This window comes from Trifolium pratense, linkage group LG6, assembly GCF_020283565.1.
Source record: "Trifolium pratense cultivar HEN17-A07 linkage group LG6, ARS_RC_1.1, whole genome shotgun sequence".
NCBI lineage: Eukaryota > Viridiplantae > Streptophyta > Magnoliopsida > Fabales > Fabaceae > Trifolium > Trifolium pratense.
Window position 1 is genome coordinate 11648628 of NC_060064.1, and position 15872 is coordinate 11664499.

Here is a 15872-nt window from a genome sequence, read left to right on the forward strand (position 1 = left end):
TGATCTATTAAAGGAATAAGTAAAAAAAGGAGGAAAAGCGCGTTGGCTATTTGCTTTGTCCTTCTCTTTTTGACTTTTCTTTGTGATTATATTGTTGACCTTAACAAACAAACAAACATTATTGCATGATGCTGTATTATACATTATATTTACATTGTCAAAGTCAAAGATGACTCTTTCTCTTTGCAAAATGTTGGATTGTGTCCATTGATCTTGATGAAAACTGAATTTAGTAAAAAAAAATATTAAATTGCAGATATCCATTGATTGTGTGCAAATGTTAATGTATTTAACTATTTATTAAATAAAAATATAACAGTGTAATAAATAATTTTAATTAAAGCATTCTAATTTTCCTATAGTATTTTATAAGACCCTTTCCTAAATCTTGAGCGAGTCTTCTAAAACTTATTTATGAGAGAGATATTTTGGAGGGTGGCATCCTATATCTTGAGCTGGTCTCTTGATGTCTTTTAAAAATAACAAATCTAGCTAAACAAAAGTAATAAATCTAGCTAAAATAATAAAATACTAAAGAAATCCTCTTATATCAGAGTAGGAGGCGGACTGCGTATTAAAAACTTAAGAGCATTTATTAGGTAAGTGGAAATGGAAATTACTATCTGACAAAACAGTTTGTGGTTTAAGGCCTTAGCTAGTAAAAATTGGGAGGCAAATGGTACGTAGAATTATTGTGGAGATGGAGAATACTCCGTTAAAGAAGCACATGAGATGAGACAAGACAATTACGGAGAAACCATCAATAGATGAAGAAATGAAATTCACAGCGGCTTGGGATAAATATGTGCCGTTGAAAGTAGCAGTTCTAGCATGGGGATTATTTGAAAATATATAGGATTCCTTTGATTCGAAGGATAATTTATTCAGAAGAGGAGTACTGAATGAATTGCACAACAATGTTATTGCAAACAGTTTGAAGGGTTATGTGGAACGGTAGGGGTGTGCATGGTCGGATAATTTGACAAACCAAATCATATCCAAACCGAAACCATTTAATTGAATTTGAATTCATAACCATAACCATATTTTATTATAGGGTCATGTTAACATGTGCCCTAAGGGCACATGATAAGATACCTAAATATAGAAATTTAGTATTTAATGATACAAAATATTAAATGTTAAAAGAGTTGATTACAAGATTTTCAAGAGCATATTTCCACATTTATCTCATTAAAATGTGCCTTAAGGGCACAGGTTAACATTTTCCTTTATTATAAACCGGTTATAAAACTGGTTATAAATTTGGTTATGGATATATAACCAGTTATTTTAATCAAACCAAATTTAAAAGCGGTCATTTTTTAAACCAGGAACGGGCAGAATAATTCGGGATGTGAACTTGGAACTCAGTCACATAATAATAGAACAACAGAAAATGAAATAAGGATTTGTCTAAACTTATTGATGACAATGTAAGGGTTTACAATAATTTTGTGCATGTGTTACACTATTATTATTTCATTCATGTATTTGTTAACTAATTATTATGATGATCAACCGATTAGTTATGAATCCCCGGTACTTATTTATTAACCACTAATTGGGGTAGTAGCCAATAGGAACACATCACATATTTGATTTCAGATAAACAGGTTGAGGTAAGAAAGCTAAGGAGTAGTTAAAGTTGGAGTTACCTAGCTCTTATTTTAGTTGTTTAATTATATGTTTTCATTTGTTTGATTTCTAGTGAAAAAGAAAATAATGTTGTCATTTTGTGTTGTTTGTGTTTAATCTTTCCTTATATTTTAGGGTTAAATAAGTTTTTGATTTCTATAGATATCTCAAATTGTGTTTAGTCCCTATAAAAGTCCTTGTACTTTCATCCATATTATTAATACATTAATTTTCCGGTTTAAATGGCTAAACTTTATTAGTGAGAAAGAAGCACAAAATGTACTAATACAAAAGGAACAAATCAAACAAACCAGCACTTAAGCATTTGTTGTGTGTGAGTTTAGAGTTTGTTTCCCCTTGTCACACCACTTTTTTGAGGTATATATCGTCCATTTTGAGTATAAACCCTCACAATATTCTCTTTTATTAAAAGATGTCTCGTTGATTTGTGAAATATGTGCTCTATTTATAAGGAAAAAGCTTAGGGCGCATGTTAATGATTTATGAACATATCTTTGACCTTGATGTTCAAGCATTGTGAGGCTTTTATTTTGAATGTAATCCTAGAATTTACTATGAGTTTTTTCTTCTTTAAAATGAAGAGAAATAATTTATGAAGGTGGGCCTGGGTGACGAAATTAAAGAAGAAATGGATTAGGATATGACGACAAGTTCAACAAACACTATCTTTGGAACATTAAATTGGAGTGGTCCAACTTTGGGGTTTAGTAATCTTGAACCTTTTTCTATGATGTCAGGCAGGGTTCACCATTAACTAAAAGTCGACTCACGAGTAGTATTTCACACTCCATTGCTTAATAAAGTACTAACTTTGTTTTAAGCTTACGAATTCAATCACTTGAATTGACAAAATATTCTTTTGTTTTTAGAATTGGCAAAACTATTCTCTTCTAAAACAAACCCCATGATCCACATCAGAGACAGATTGAAATTTAAAATTTAAAATTTTTCATTTTAAAAATGTTAAAACCTATATTAAAATCAAAACTGTTCAATCTCAATATAACGACAATAAATTTATCAAATGCAGCAAAAGCTTTGACGATAGGGAATCTAATTTTTTTTATATAAATAAAAACTAGTTATTGTGTGTCAAAATATTTTTGAAGGAGAAAAAGAAAAAAAAAAACTAGTTATCATATCACAAATTTGTTTTTGTATTTGTTATATACACTTTTACCATTTAATTTAACACTCTTATCTCTCATTATTTTATTTTTTTTGTGTTTATAATGAGTTGTGGATCGAACTCAGGACTTACAACATACTACATAAACTCCTCACCATTAGACCAAATCTAGTGACTTTACATATTTCACAATTTAACGAGACATCTTTTAATAAAGGCGAATATTGTGAGGGTTTACGCTAAGAAATTGACCTTATCTCTCTATTATTTAACTCTTCCACTTCAAAATTTAAATCAATTAGCTAATAGTGTTTGAATGAGAGATGGATCAAGTATACGATCTTAACTAAAGATCATGAGTTTCTAATTTTCAGTGTAGTTTTATCCGATTTGAAGAATTAATTCGTAGCAAAAATTGTACTTATTGTCCACGATGCAATGTCATACAATAATCTCAACTGTTATTTTAAATTCAAACGGTCAAAGTCGCACCTCACACGATCAATTTCACACAATAAAACGATCTCAAAAAGTTCGCACAACCAAAAGTGGGGAATCCATTTCCGGATTATTAGCTTATGTGTGCTTTGACTAGGCGCATTTGGTAGAGAAGATGACACAAGTTGGAAAAAACCATCTTTCTTGGAAAACAAAAACCTAAACTGCCCTAGTAGTTACCTCTGTTACACTAATTTGTCTTGGGACAAAGTAGAGTAGTGTGGGAATGAATCTAATCTAACCTATTAGTAATAGCTTTGTCATATGCAATTACAACACTTTTGGAAAACATATCCAAAAACATGTCACGTTACTCTACATGGGAATCGTGTTGGATTCGGTAATGGCTTACCATATATAAGAAAATGTTTGCAATTTAGATTCATAGTAAAATTAAAGTATTTAGACAATATTATAGTGTAAATACATCAATTTTATACTCTCTCTGGTTCTTAATATAGGAGACACTTTGCTTTTTAGATTCATTTCAAATCTAATGTATCTAGTCAATGATATGGACTAGATACATTGGATTCTCAATGAATCTAAAAAGTAAAATTTGTTTTATACGTATTAAGGACATGAGGGAGTAGTATCTAAAAAGTCAACATTTTTTTTATAGTACTCCCTCCGATCCTATATATAAGAAAAAGTTGACTTTTTAGATACATTGTAAATTTTATGTATCTAGACAATAATACAGTCTAAATGCATTAATTCTACAATGAATCTAAAAAGTGAAATGTTTAGGATCAGAGGGAGTAGTATATAGGACTAGAGGGAGTAATAATTAAACAAACCCAAATTAATTTTTATATATATAGTCATGCACTTAGACATGGTAACCCATATTTTTCCTTTGCTGATTTTATGCTCTAGTACTCTTTCAAACGATGCACATCAAGTGTTTGTTGTAATGCTTGAAGGTGAATTTTCCGAATTCATATATGCTTTCTAGTGTCTAGTAACTATTTAAGCATCATATTCTACTCTGGTTTTTTTCTGACCAAAGAATTTTGATTTGGGTCACTTGTGATTTTTAAGGCATATTTTTTGGTGTTTGCAAATAACAAGGATTTTACTTTTTTTAATTGAATTAGATTCCTTTGTTTGGGAATTCAATTCTTATTCTCTCAGTTTTTGAGGGTTCTTAAAACTTGGCTTGGTTGCAGGACTAATTCCATTCACATTGTTTTGTTAAGCTTGGTTCAGCATTTCCATCTACATTTCTTGGTATGTTCTCTCAACTCTCTTGCATTTGTAGTAGCATTAATTATTCAATTAACTTGATAATGATGCCTTTGTTTTTTATAAACTATGATGATTAACGATATGCAAAGTGCTGACCAAAGTTGAAATCAAACTTTTTAATGTATAAAGATAAGGTAATAAATTAGTGGTTATGTTAAAATAAAAATTGTTTTGTTTTGGGCTTTTTTCGTAAATCAGTATATGTGCAACTGCAAAGACTAATCCTCGAGTCTTGCACGACTCAAATGGACGGAAAACTCCTCCGAAGAGTTTTAATGTTGTTGCATGACAAAGTCAAAAATCGAATCCATAATCTTTATTAAGTTAGAAAAAACTTGTATCATCTCATTTAAGCGCTCTTGATGAAAAATATATGAAATTAACAATCCTTGGATGAATTATCTAACCTCTTATCTTCTTGTAGTTTGCATCTTCATCACACCACTAATTACTATGTAAATTTAAAGCATACTAGTATAACATCTCAAATAGTAATAAAATACTAAAATCTTTGACTGTAGTCAATAGGATAGCCTGATAAAAATGCAGTCAACCCCGTAAACAAACTGACGTGTACTTGAACCGGTTGGATATGTGCAAGGAATGGATAACATAAAGAAATTAAGAATCACAAACAAACATGGAGGAGGAAATGAGAAATAATGTTAGCAAATTTTGGTTTACTCCCCTCACAGTATGTTACGTTATCATTTATGTAGGATCTTAAGTCAACATGTTAGTATAAAAAAATACAATTTTCAACCTAAGCCATCCTCCGATCTTAGTCAATATTAATATTTTTAGGTTAGACATTTTTACTTGGGGTTCAATTTGAGACTGTGAAGTTGTGTGTTGGTATTTAAGTAGTGTTTGTTATTTTGTCTACAAACCAAAAAAAAAGTTAAAATTTTTGCACCTACTGACATGGGGTCCTGGCTCCGCCACCAAATTATTATGCAAAATGATTTTAGATTACAATCCTTTGAAATCATTCCACAGTAAAAATGGTTTTGGCATGATTAAGTACATCTAATGTGAAATCATTCAACAGCAAAAATGGTTTTGGCATGATTTTAGTTTAAAACTAACTACGAAGCAATCCAAGAAATGGTGAGAAATTGTGATTTCAGGGGTTGCTATTGTTGATTTGGGGGTAAGAAATTATGCGTTTGGAAATTTGTTAGATTCAATTTGATGGTGAAGATTTGTTTATGCACCATGCATAAATTTATTTCTTATGCATAATAATTCATGTCATTTAAATATATATATAACCTTTATTTTTTGACAATAATAATTGTGTACTTTAAGAAAAATCTTGTAAAAAAATATTTAAAAAGTTAATAATAAATTAAGAAAGTATTGAATAAAAATTTGTAATTTTTTATATTTTAAGCTCATATTTTTATAGAAAATATTAAATTCATCTTATTATTAGATCTTTTGATGTAATGTAACAATTTTTTTTTAAAAAAAAAGAGAAGTTGTATAATTATTGCGGTGAGCGTGGATCGAACACGCGACCTTCAGATCTTCAGTCTGACGCTCTCCCAACTGAGCTATCCCCGCATTGTGTTATTATTCTATGATATGTTGTTGTAATTAATACATCTTATGACACACAATTTTCAACCTAAGCCATCCTCCGATCTTAGTCAATATTAATATTTTTAGGTTAGACATTTTTACTTGGGGTTCAATTTGAGACTGCGAAGCTGTGTGTTGGTATTTAAGTAGTATTTGTTATTTTGTCTATAGACCAAAAAAAAAGTTAAAATTTTTGCACCCACTGACATGGGGTCTTGGCTCCGCCACTAAATTATTATGCAAAATGGTTTTAAATTACAACCCTTTGAAATCATTCCACAATAAAAATGGTTTTGGCATGATTAAGTACATCTAATGTGAAATCATTTAACAGCAAAAATGATTTTGGCATGATTTTAGTTTACAACTAACTACGAAGCAATCTGAGAAATTGTGATTTCAGGGGTTACTGTTGTTGATTTGGGGGTGAGAAATGATGCGTTTGAAAATTTGTTAGATTCAATTTGATGGTAGAGATTTGTTTATGCACTATGCATAAGTTTATTTTTTATGCATAATAAGTCATGTCATTTAAATATATGTTTTGACAAATTTATATTCCTTTTTTGACTAACTTATATACATACCCGTTTTTCTTACCAAATATATATACCCTTTTTGAATCAAATATATATATATATATATATATACTTTATTTTTTGACAATAATAAATGTGTACTTTAAGTAAAATCTTGTAAAAAAATATTTAAAAAAATACTTTATATATATACCCTTTTTTTTTTAGCTTGTTAAAAAAAACAATTTTTTTTAAAAAAAAAAAGTTGTATAATTATTGCGGTGAGCGTGGATCGAACACGCGACCTTCAGATCTTCAGTCTGACGCTCTCCCAACTGAGCTATCCCCGCATTGTGTTATTATTCTATGATATGTTGTTGTAATTAATACATCTTATGACACAAAATTTTCAATCTTAGTCGTCAATAATATATTAGATCGGAGGATGGCTTAGGTTGAAAATTGTATTTTTTATGGCTTAATTACATTTTTGCGGTTAATTAGATCGGAGGATGACTTAGGTTGAAAATTGTATTTTTTGTCAAAATTAAACATAATATTTTTTTTTTTGGTTCATTAAACATAATATATTTTATCTATCAATAGATAAAGTGACAAACTCCACCTCAAACTCACACGACCGCAAAGTTTCGAATATCATCATTCTTGGTTGAACTAGTTCTTCCGAATGTTAATATTTATTCATGTTAAAGTCTCTATTATGTACCAAAAAAGAGTCTCTACTATTATTAAAAAAAAAGTCTCTACTACATTGAGATTTTTTCTTACTAACTAATTAATATAGTCTGCATATATTAAATTAAGGGTCATGCTAACCGGGGCACTGGTTAAGAAAACCAAAAAAAGAAAGTTTTGACTAGAAAATAACACTATTTAAACTTTTGAGAAGTTGACTGTACAAACTCTAATGCCAAATTACTATTTTTGCTTCCTTAACCAGTGCCCCCGGTGCCCCGGGGGCACTGTTTAACATTTTCCTTAAATTAAATTATAATATTATAGTAATAACGTGACATGAAATCATGATCCGTAGTATATGCCGTGAGATGTGTATATTTGTAAAATTGAATAATCCATATCCCTATACATATGTAGCCTCTTATCTTACAATTATGAAGTTATGGATACAATGAATTTAACTCAAACGTAAGAATAGGACTATTTAGTTCAAACCCTCTTATCCCTAGACATTTGTTACATCTTTTTACTCAACAAAACTACATATTGATCCTTAGTTCAAACCTCACCTGAATCACACCTCTTCACATAATTTTGTAGCCATTAGAACCAAATGATCCCATAATTTCCATATGAATACAGATTCCCAAACCATTTGAACTTTCTTGATGTTGTACAAAGGTGATTTTCAAAAGATTCTTTTTTTGTTCTATTAGCAAATTTTTTGGCCCAATAATATCACATGACGTGTCAAATTTTCAATAAAAAAAAACATTGGAGGTTGTTTGGCTACAAGTTTCATTCAAAAGCTTTTTAAGGAAAAGTATAATTAAGGTTTAATTTCATGAAATTGTTGCACATTGGAGCATGCTATATTTCAGTAACAATTTTTCTTCATGAAGATTTGAAAGAAGCTAAAACACAAAGCAGGTGACATTGCAATTTCAACTTCTACTATTAAATTCATGCCACTACAAAATATAAATACAAATAAATTATATTTAGGATTATGTATACTTTTTTTGCTATCATCCTAATCTTTTTATGAGTATTTGATGACATTGATACACATGGCATGTCACATTGTTGGCTCTAGCTTATCCATTTTGGTGTATGTGAGAGATATACCAAACTTTCCTAGTTTATATCTGTTGACATTGACTATAGCATTGGCTGCTATTGTGTATTGATGGTATAAATATAGTTATAGATGGATCTGTTTTCATCTACCAAAAATTTCTATTCTGTAATCTCAATATTAATAAGATTAACATTGCAAGATCTGTTTTCGGCGTCTTGATCGATAAAAGGTTGAATATTGTGTTAGGTTTTTCTAGTTGGCAAAGAGAAAAATGAATGCACTAGCAGCTACAAACAGGAACTTTAAGTTGGCTTCTAGGCTTTTGGGATTGGATTCCAAGCTTGAGAAAAGTTTACTCATTCCATTTAGGGAAATCAAGGTAAACAAGCAAAAATGTTTCTCTTTGTTCTTGTAAATTTGTTTACTACTCTGGTTTTGTATGTTATGTTTAATGTTATTGTGGTTCTAAATGATGTTGTCATGAAAATTCAGGTTGAATGTACTATCCCAAAAGACGACGGCACGTTGCAATCTTACATTGGGTTTAGAGTTCAACATGACAATGCTAGAGGCCCTATGAAAGGAGGAATCAGATACCATCCTGAGGTTATCTATATTCTAAGACTAAAAAATCTCAGTTACTAAGTGGCAGAGTGGTTTTGCTGCCGCGATCCACTAAGATTCAGTCCTTGTCACTTTGATTCGTTCTGACTCTGAATAATTTATTGGACTGATTAGGTTGATCCAGATGAAGTGAATGCTTTAGCACAACTAATGACATGGAAAACAGCTGTAGCAAATATACCATATGGAGGTGCAAAAGGAGGGATAGGATGTAACCCTGGAGAATTAAGTATATCTGAGTTAGAAAGACTTACCAGAGTTTTTACTCAGAAAATTCATGATCTTATTGGAATTCACATGGATGTGCCTGCACCTGATATGGGAACAGGACCACAGGTTAGTACATACTTAGAAACTTCTAAATTGATATATCCAGTTGTTAATATAGACCAGAAAGTTATTCAATGAATATGAAAAATTGATTTTTTCCTTATAATTGTGGTCGGAGTAGTAATTGACTTTAATATGGACTAATATGATTTTTTTGGAAATCAGCATTATCTTACTTTGTGGTATGAATGCAGACTATGGCATGGATACTAGATGAATATTCAAAATTTCACGGCTACTCGCCTGCAGTAGTGACTGGAAAACCTATAGTAAGTAGTTTTTGTTTTCCTAATTTCATTTCAATGCACATTGAATTGAGACCAATTCATGCTTACTAAACCATTCATTCTTCTAATTTTTTTGGTCTCAAACTAGGATCTTGGTGGATCTCTAGGTAGAGATGCTGCCACAGGAAGAGGAGTTCTCTTTGGAACAGAAGCTTTGCTTAATGAGTATGGAAAGAGTGTATCCGGACAACGGTTCGTTATTCAGGTATTTGTTCTACCTTTTTATAACACAGGTAGTTAATGTTTCATTGGTATTCTAAAATGACAAATAATACGCGACACGCAAATATTTCTAATGTGACTCTTATTATGAGACCGAGCTAGTAAGTATTTAGCTGGTAAAGGACTACTTTGATGAAACTCTCGGATTTAACATTTTGATGAATTTGAGATACATTCATGCTCTCATATTGTGTTTTTGTTCAGGGTTTTGGAAATGTAGGTTCTTGGGCTGCACAATTAATTGATGAGAAAGGTGGGAAAATTGTTGCTGTTAGTGACATAACAGGAGCCATAAAGAACAGCAAAGGTCTTGACATACCAAGCTTACTCAAGCATACCAAAGAGCACAAAGGAGTAAAAGGATTCAACGGCGGTGATTCATTTGATGCTAACTCGATATTGCTTGAAGATTGTGATGTTCTAATCCCAGCAGCTCTTGGGGGTGTCATCAATAAGTACTTTTCCTTATTTAATTACAAAAAGCTTATTCTAAAGTTGAATTATAACAAAGGAAAGATCTAAGGCTAATTCTATTTTGGTATTCTTTTGGCATGGTTGAAGGGAAAATGCAAATGAAATTAAGGCAAAGTTTATAGTTGAAGCAGCTAATCACCCTACTGATCCAGAGGCTGATGAGGTTAGTTTTTTATTTTATTTTTTCTCTTTCCTTCCTTTTTCTTAAACAAGTTTAGATTGAAGAAATGAATGTACTTTTGTTAACTACCTTCCTAACTTGCAGATTCTAAAAAAAAAAGGTGTTGTGATCCTCCCAGACATATATGCAAATTCAGGTGGTGTTACAGTTAGCTATTTTGAGTGGGTTCAGGTAACTACTTTTTTGAAACGGCCAAAGTCAGTTAGTAGTTGTTAATGTTAGTATTTTCTCCTTCACGGAGACTTGAATCCGGGACCTTTTACACTTTAACTCCTTTTAACCCTCTGATTTCATATGGATGTTTTGTATATGTGGAAGACTTATAACCTATGTAGCACCAACACTTCAGATTGAAGATTTACTATCATGACACTGACGCGTGTTTTAAATTATTACTATGTGTCAATGACTCAAATGCGGTGTCTGGTGTCCGTGCTTCATAACTTATAACGCAATTAATATAATCGTTGTATTCTTATGTTGTGATTTTTGTGATGCACAGAACATCCAAGGGTTTATGTGGGATGAGGAGAAAGTGAACAATGAGCTAAAAAACTACATGACCAGGGGTTTCAAAGATGTGAAAGACATGTGCAAAACTCATGAATGTGATCTTCGAATGGGAGCCTTCAGCTTAGGAGTTAACCGTGTTGCTAGGGCTACTGTCCTTAGGGGTTGGGAAGCTTGAGAACTTGTTGCTGCTACTTTAAATAAAAGAGAGCTTTTAGTCTCAGTTGCACTTGCACTTATTCTTGCTGTCAAAAAGTTTTTGTTGCTTTCATGTGTTGAGTGAATTGTATTGCCACCCCAAATGATTAAAGATGAGGGTTCCATGTACCTTGCTTGGATTAATTATTCCATTTGCTTACTGAGTTAGTCTCTACATGCTTTTACCCTAAAATACTTTTTTTACTCTCCCTGAAAGCCTTAAAAATGCTTAAATATTAGGGATAGGAACTCTGATCCTCTATATCTTTCGAGCTCGGTCCAACCCAACATCAACCGTTTCATTAATCTAGTTTCAATTTCATTAATCCAATGGTTGATGTTTGGTTGGCCCGAGCTTCGGCAGTTGTATAGACAATCCATTATTGAAACTAGAATGGTGATTCCTGAAAAAACAAGAGAAAAAAAATGGGCAAACAGAAAATGAAAATATCAACATAAGGAAAGTGATTTAAGGAAACTACATTTTAAAGTTGAAGATTTCTAATTTTATTTTTTTGTACTTCGATATAGATTTACATGGAGTGAATATTCAATTCTACAATCCTTGAATGTGAATAGATTTATATGGAGTGGAAATATCAAGTTATGCAAGCTGCGCCTGTAGCTCAGTGGATAGAGCGTCTGTTTCCTAAGCAGAAAGTCGTAGGTTCGACCCCTACCTGGCGCGTTTCTTAGTTTATTTTTTGAAAACAATTTTTTTCCTTTTTACAACTTGTTCATATGTCGTAGCGGTTGATGTGTTATTCGCTTGCCAACACGTCATGTGTTTGATTCCTGTTGACAACGTTTGTTCACTAAAATTCATACTAGCTCAATATTGGAGGAACAATCCTAATTAAACAATGAATTTAATATTTAACTGTATATTTGTACCCAAAAACAGATTTAACTGTATATCTAAAGGCTCATAATTGTGGATGATAAATAAAAAGATTGAGGATGGCTTGTACCCAAAAATAGGGTGGATTCTAAGGTGAGGGCTCAATTAAGTCCCTCACCGGTGTACCATTTAACCTGACAATTGGATTAAACAATCATACATGATCTAAAATGTTTCTTATCACACTGGATTCATCTTCTTCTTCTTTTTTTCTCCCTCAACCGATCTCCCTCTCTTCACGTCTGCATTCTTTCGCCACCGTCTGCAAACAATTACCCATAAATTGATCTTTTCTGTCATCTAAGTGGAAGTTAATTAGTGCCTCTACATAACCAACTTTTGCTACAAATAAAATAACATCCTGCTGCAATTGCTTTAAAAGGGGATTCAAGTTTATGTTTCCGAAACATAATATCTTCCATTATTGTTGTTCTATTCAAGTTTAATTTTTTGCTATCAATTTTTATGGGTTGTGTTTATGCAAAATGTAAGTTTCATTCATTCCCAAATGATCCATCATGGTTTGATATAAATTTGTTTAATTTTTTGTTATAATTAAGAAAATAATAATCTTCTGAAGAGGGAGGTTGAATTACATCACCCAAGAGAAAGAGGAAGAAACGAGATCCGGTGTGGTGATGAATTATTAGATCATACAAGCTAATTAAATCTAACGGTAGATTTGAGTGGTACACCGGTGAGGGACTTGATAGAACCCTCACCCTAGAAGCCACCCAAAAATAGATTGTTGAGAATGATAAAAGATTTTCAAACAATTTACATAACAACAGTGTATCGTTAGTTAAAGTACAAAAAAAAAAAAGTGTATCCTTAGTTGATTTTAAAATTCATGTGATATGAACTTGTTAGTTCTCATTTTAGAACTGTACTTTTCAATAAAAAAACGCTTGTAATTTTCAATAAAAACTCTTGTGCATGAGAGTGTAGCATGTAATTTCCTGAAAAAGCAGCCATGGTTAAAAAATATTAACATGGATCTAAAACCACCAATTGTATTGCATTGCTGTCTAATATTCAGTTTAAATGCAGTCAAATTTCTTCAAACAAATTACTAGCACCTCCCATTCTTAAGTTGGCAAGGCTGAAAAATAGACCAATTCACAAAAGGAAATGGTAGAACAAAATTTGAGCAAGGACAAGGATTAATGTGTAACACAATTCCAAAAAAAACACTATTATATGGTTTTAAAAACAATTAACAGTGATTTATGTAGGGTTGGATGTGTGAGCTTCAAACTCGATATAATAAAGCACAAATTTAGACGAAAACCAAACTCAACCAACCCTGTCATGGTGATATGATAACATACAACATTATAAGCAACACTCAAATGGAACCGTTCAATTCATAAGTTAAATAAAAAGTCAATTCAGCATCAAACTTCAATTGGAACCCTATGTGATAATCCATGCAAAATGATTGATGAAAACAGCTAATATTACATGAAGTTGAAATTTCCCTAGAATCTTCCCCTTCCCCTGAAACCACCACGTCCACCCCTAGGAGGACCTCTTCCACCTCTTGGAGGACCCCTTCCACGAAAACTTCCACGACCACGACCTCTACCAAAACCAGTTGCTCCACCTCTACTGCCTGATGCTTGTCCCCTGCAATAATAATCAGTCGGTCATGTTAAATTGAATTGCTTCACAGTCCAAACCACTTTAAAACCAAAAAAACAACAAATTGTTACGCATAAAGATCCCAACTGCATACTACAATTAACTCAATGAAAGGTGAAATGATATAAAACTAACAACAAAATTTTGAGACATTGCAAGCTATTTATATTCTAGCGTATCTTAGTTTATATAGCAAAGATCAAAAACATTTGTCTTCATTTCTGAAATGATTATTAGTTTTAGGTTATAATAGAAGCGCAGCATGTGTACAACGTAATAAGAACAGCTTTTAACAAACAGCCACACATGTATTATACTTAGAAGAATAAATAAAACAATGCATAGACAGCGAGCACAACTACAATATATGAAAGATAAAGTAGTTTGCATGTTCTTTGCAAAGTTATAACATAACGGTAATGACACAGATAGCAAACATGATATGATATGAAATACAATATGCCAATGCAGCAATCAAACTATAGTTCAAGTCTTCGAAACACAACACAAACATTATCAGAAACATAACCATAAACGAAAATAAGGAAATTAACTAGGAAAATCTCTATCTCAATGTTCATTCATTTAAACACAGTACTCGTTAACGGAAACATAAACACAATACTGATTTAATATCCACTAGTGTGTGGACTCATATGAACATAACAGTAATGACACAGATAGCAAACTTGCTATGATATACAATACAGTACACCAATGCAGCAATCAAACTATAGCTCAAGTGTGAGAAACACAAAAAACAAATATCATCGGAAACATAAACATTAACAAAATCCGCGAGAAGAAACGAGAACATACTTTGGTTGAGGAAGAAATCTTGCAAGAGGCAAGAGTTTCCTAGGGTCAATGTAAAACTTGTCACCAGCTGAGTATGAAGTAGCAACAATCCCTTCCATCATTTTAATTGAAAAGTACTGCAATTCAAAAACAAAACAAAAATCACATCAAAATCAAAACCTAGTTCTACAATATATTAAAAAAAAAAAATCAACCCTAAAATGTTAAAAAGAAACACTCACAGATTCATTGATTGGACCAAATATTTCATCAACTTTACCAATCTGAGTCATGTTTTGCAGATAAATAGGAGCATTAAAAAATGGAATTTTCTCATTTGTAAGCTTTGTAACAGCATCTCCTTCACAAGCGTGAATAAAAGTTGAAACCTCTGCATACATAAAATCAAACAAACAACTCAATAAACCACAAAACATAAAAATCACTTTTTTTCAATAAAAAACAGCTTATAGATAAAGTTAAGTTCGACCCACGAACCTACAACTTCTGATGGAGGACCTTCATCACGAAAGCCACCACCGAAACGACCACCAGGTCTACCACGAAAGCCTCCTCCGTCACGACCACCTCTAAAGCCTCCATCACGGCCGCCTCTGAAACCGCCACCACGGCCGCCACCTCTTGGGGGTCTCATTGTTTTGCAGTGTTGTTGTTATCGTGAGCTTCAACAATGGCGGGGCAAAGAAAGAAGCTTTTGGGGTTTAGGGTTTTTGGTGATGAATATTAGGGTTGTTATTGTTATGAGATGAGATAAATAGATTGGGCCACGGTTTTTCTTTTGGGCTAAAACCCACGGCCCAGTTCAATTTTGGTCTGTCCCTAAATTTATCATAAACTGCAAAGATTAGTACTGTAATATGCTATGTACCAAAAAAAAAAGTACTGTAATATGCTAAGAGTTAATTTAGTTCAACGAAAATAATTTATCTTGCAACCTTTTCAGTAATAAACAAAAATCTAAAAATATACTATAAAAAAAATCTAAAAATATTAGAGACACCTAAAAATAAAGCGACATGCAAAGACTTTCTATCACAAACAATGAATTGGTTCAAGTGGTAAGGGTATTGGCCTCCTAAGCGTGTGATCAATGGTTGGATTCCTGACTCATGCGCATGGAGAAAATTTGGTTGAGTGGTGTAAACTTCGTACCAATATCATCGTAATCTAAAAAAAAACAACTTTCTATCTAAAAATATTCTTCTAATTTGAATGTCATACGCCACATGTTTTGTCAAGTCAAATTTGGTCATGTAGGTG

At 32.1% G+C, this 15872-nt stretch overlaps 2 protein-coding genes and 3 non-coding genes across 7 annotated transcripts; 2 read left to right on the forward strand and 3 right to left on the reverse strand.

The window, feature by feature from the left end:
- Positions 1 to 4082: 4082 nt before the first annotated feature.
- Positions 4083 to 11408, forward strand: LOC123890084 (glutamate dehydrogenase 1). 3 transcript variants are annotated; one of them, XM_045939624.1, is made up of 11 exons: positions 4083 to 4212; positions 4459 to 4519; positions 8669 to 8801; positions 8915 to 9028; positions 9161 to 9382; positions 9571 to 9645; positions 9752 to 9868; positions 10090 to 10340; positions 10447 to 10522; positions 10625 to 10711; positions 11043 to 11408. In XM_045939624.1, exons 3-11 carry the CDS (start codon positions 8694 to 8696, stop codon positions 11226 to 11228), a joined length of 1236 nt encoding a protein of 411 aa, XP_045795580.1. In that variant the 5' UTR covers positions 4083 to 4212; positions 4459 to 4519; positions 8669 to 8693; the 3' UTR covers positions 11229 to 11408. The 3 variants fall into 3 exon arrangements, with proteins under 3 accessions (XP_045795580.1, XP_045795579.1, XP_045795581.1); XM_045939623.1 differs by lacking the exons at positions 4083 to 4212; positions 4459 to 4519 and adding an exon at positions 7781 to 8271; XM_045939625.1 differs by lacking the exons at positions 4083 to 4212; positions 4459 to 4519 and adding an exon at positions 7794 to 8022.
- Positions 6034 to 6106, reverse strand: TRNAF-GAA. Its single transcript has one exon. It is a non-coding gene; the product is annotated as a tRNA-Phe (tRNA).
- TRNAF-GAA lies at positions 6920 to 6992 on the reverse strand. The gene has a single exon. It is a non-coding gene; the product is annotated as a tRNA-Phe (tRNA).
- Positions 11409 to 11863: 455 nt separating the features above from the next.
- Positions 11864 to 11936, forward strand: TRNAR-CCU. Its single transcript has one exon. It is a non-coding gene; the product is annotated as a tRNA-Arg (tRNA).
- A 1491-nt stretch (positions 11937 to 13427) lies between these two features.
- LOC123890086 (putative H/ACA ribonucleoprotein complex subunit 1-like protein 1) lies at positions 13428 to 15352 on the reverse strand. Its single transcript, XM_045939626.1, has 4 exons — positions 15090 to 15352; positions 14834 to 14982; positions 14613 to 14728; positions 13428 to 13778 (listed from the first exon to the last, which is right to left on the reverse strand). Exons 1-4 carry the CDS (start codon positions 15244 to 15246, stop codon positions 13631 to 13633), a joined length of 570 nt encoding a protein of 189 aa, XP_045795582.1. The 5' UTR covers positions 15247 to 15352; the 3' UTR covers positions 13428 to 13630.
- Between the last annotated feature and the right edge of the window lie 520 nt (positions 15353 to 15872).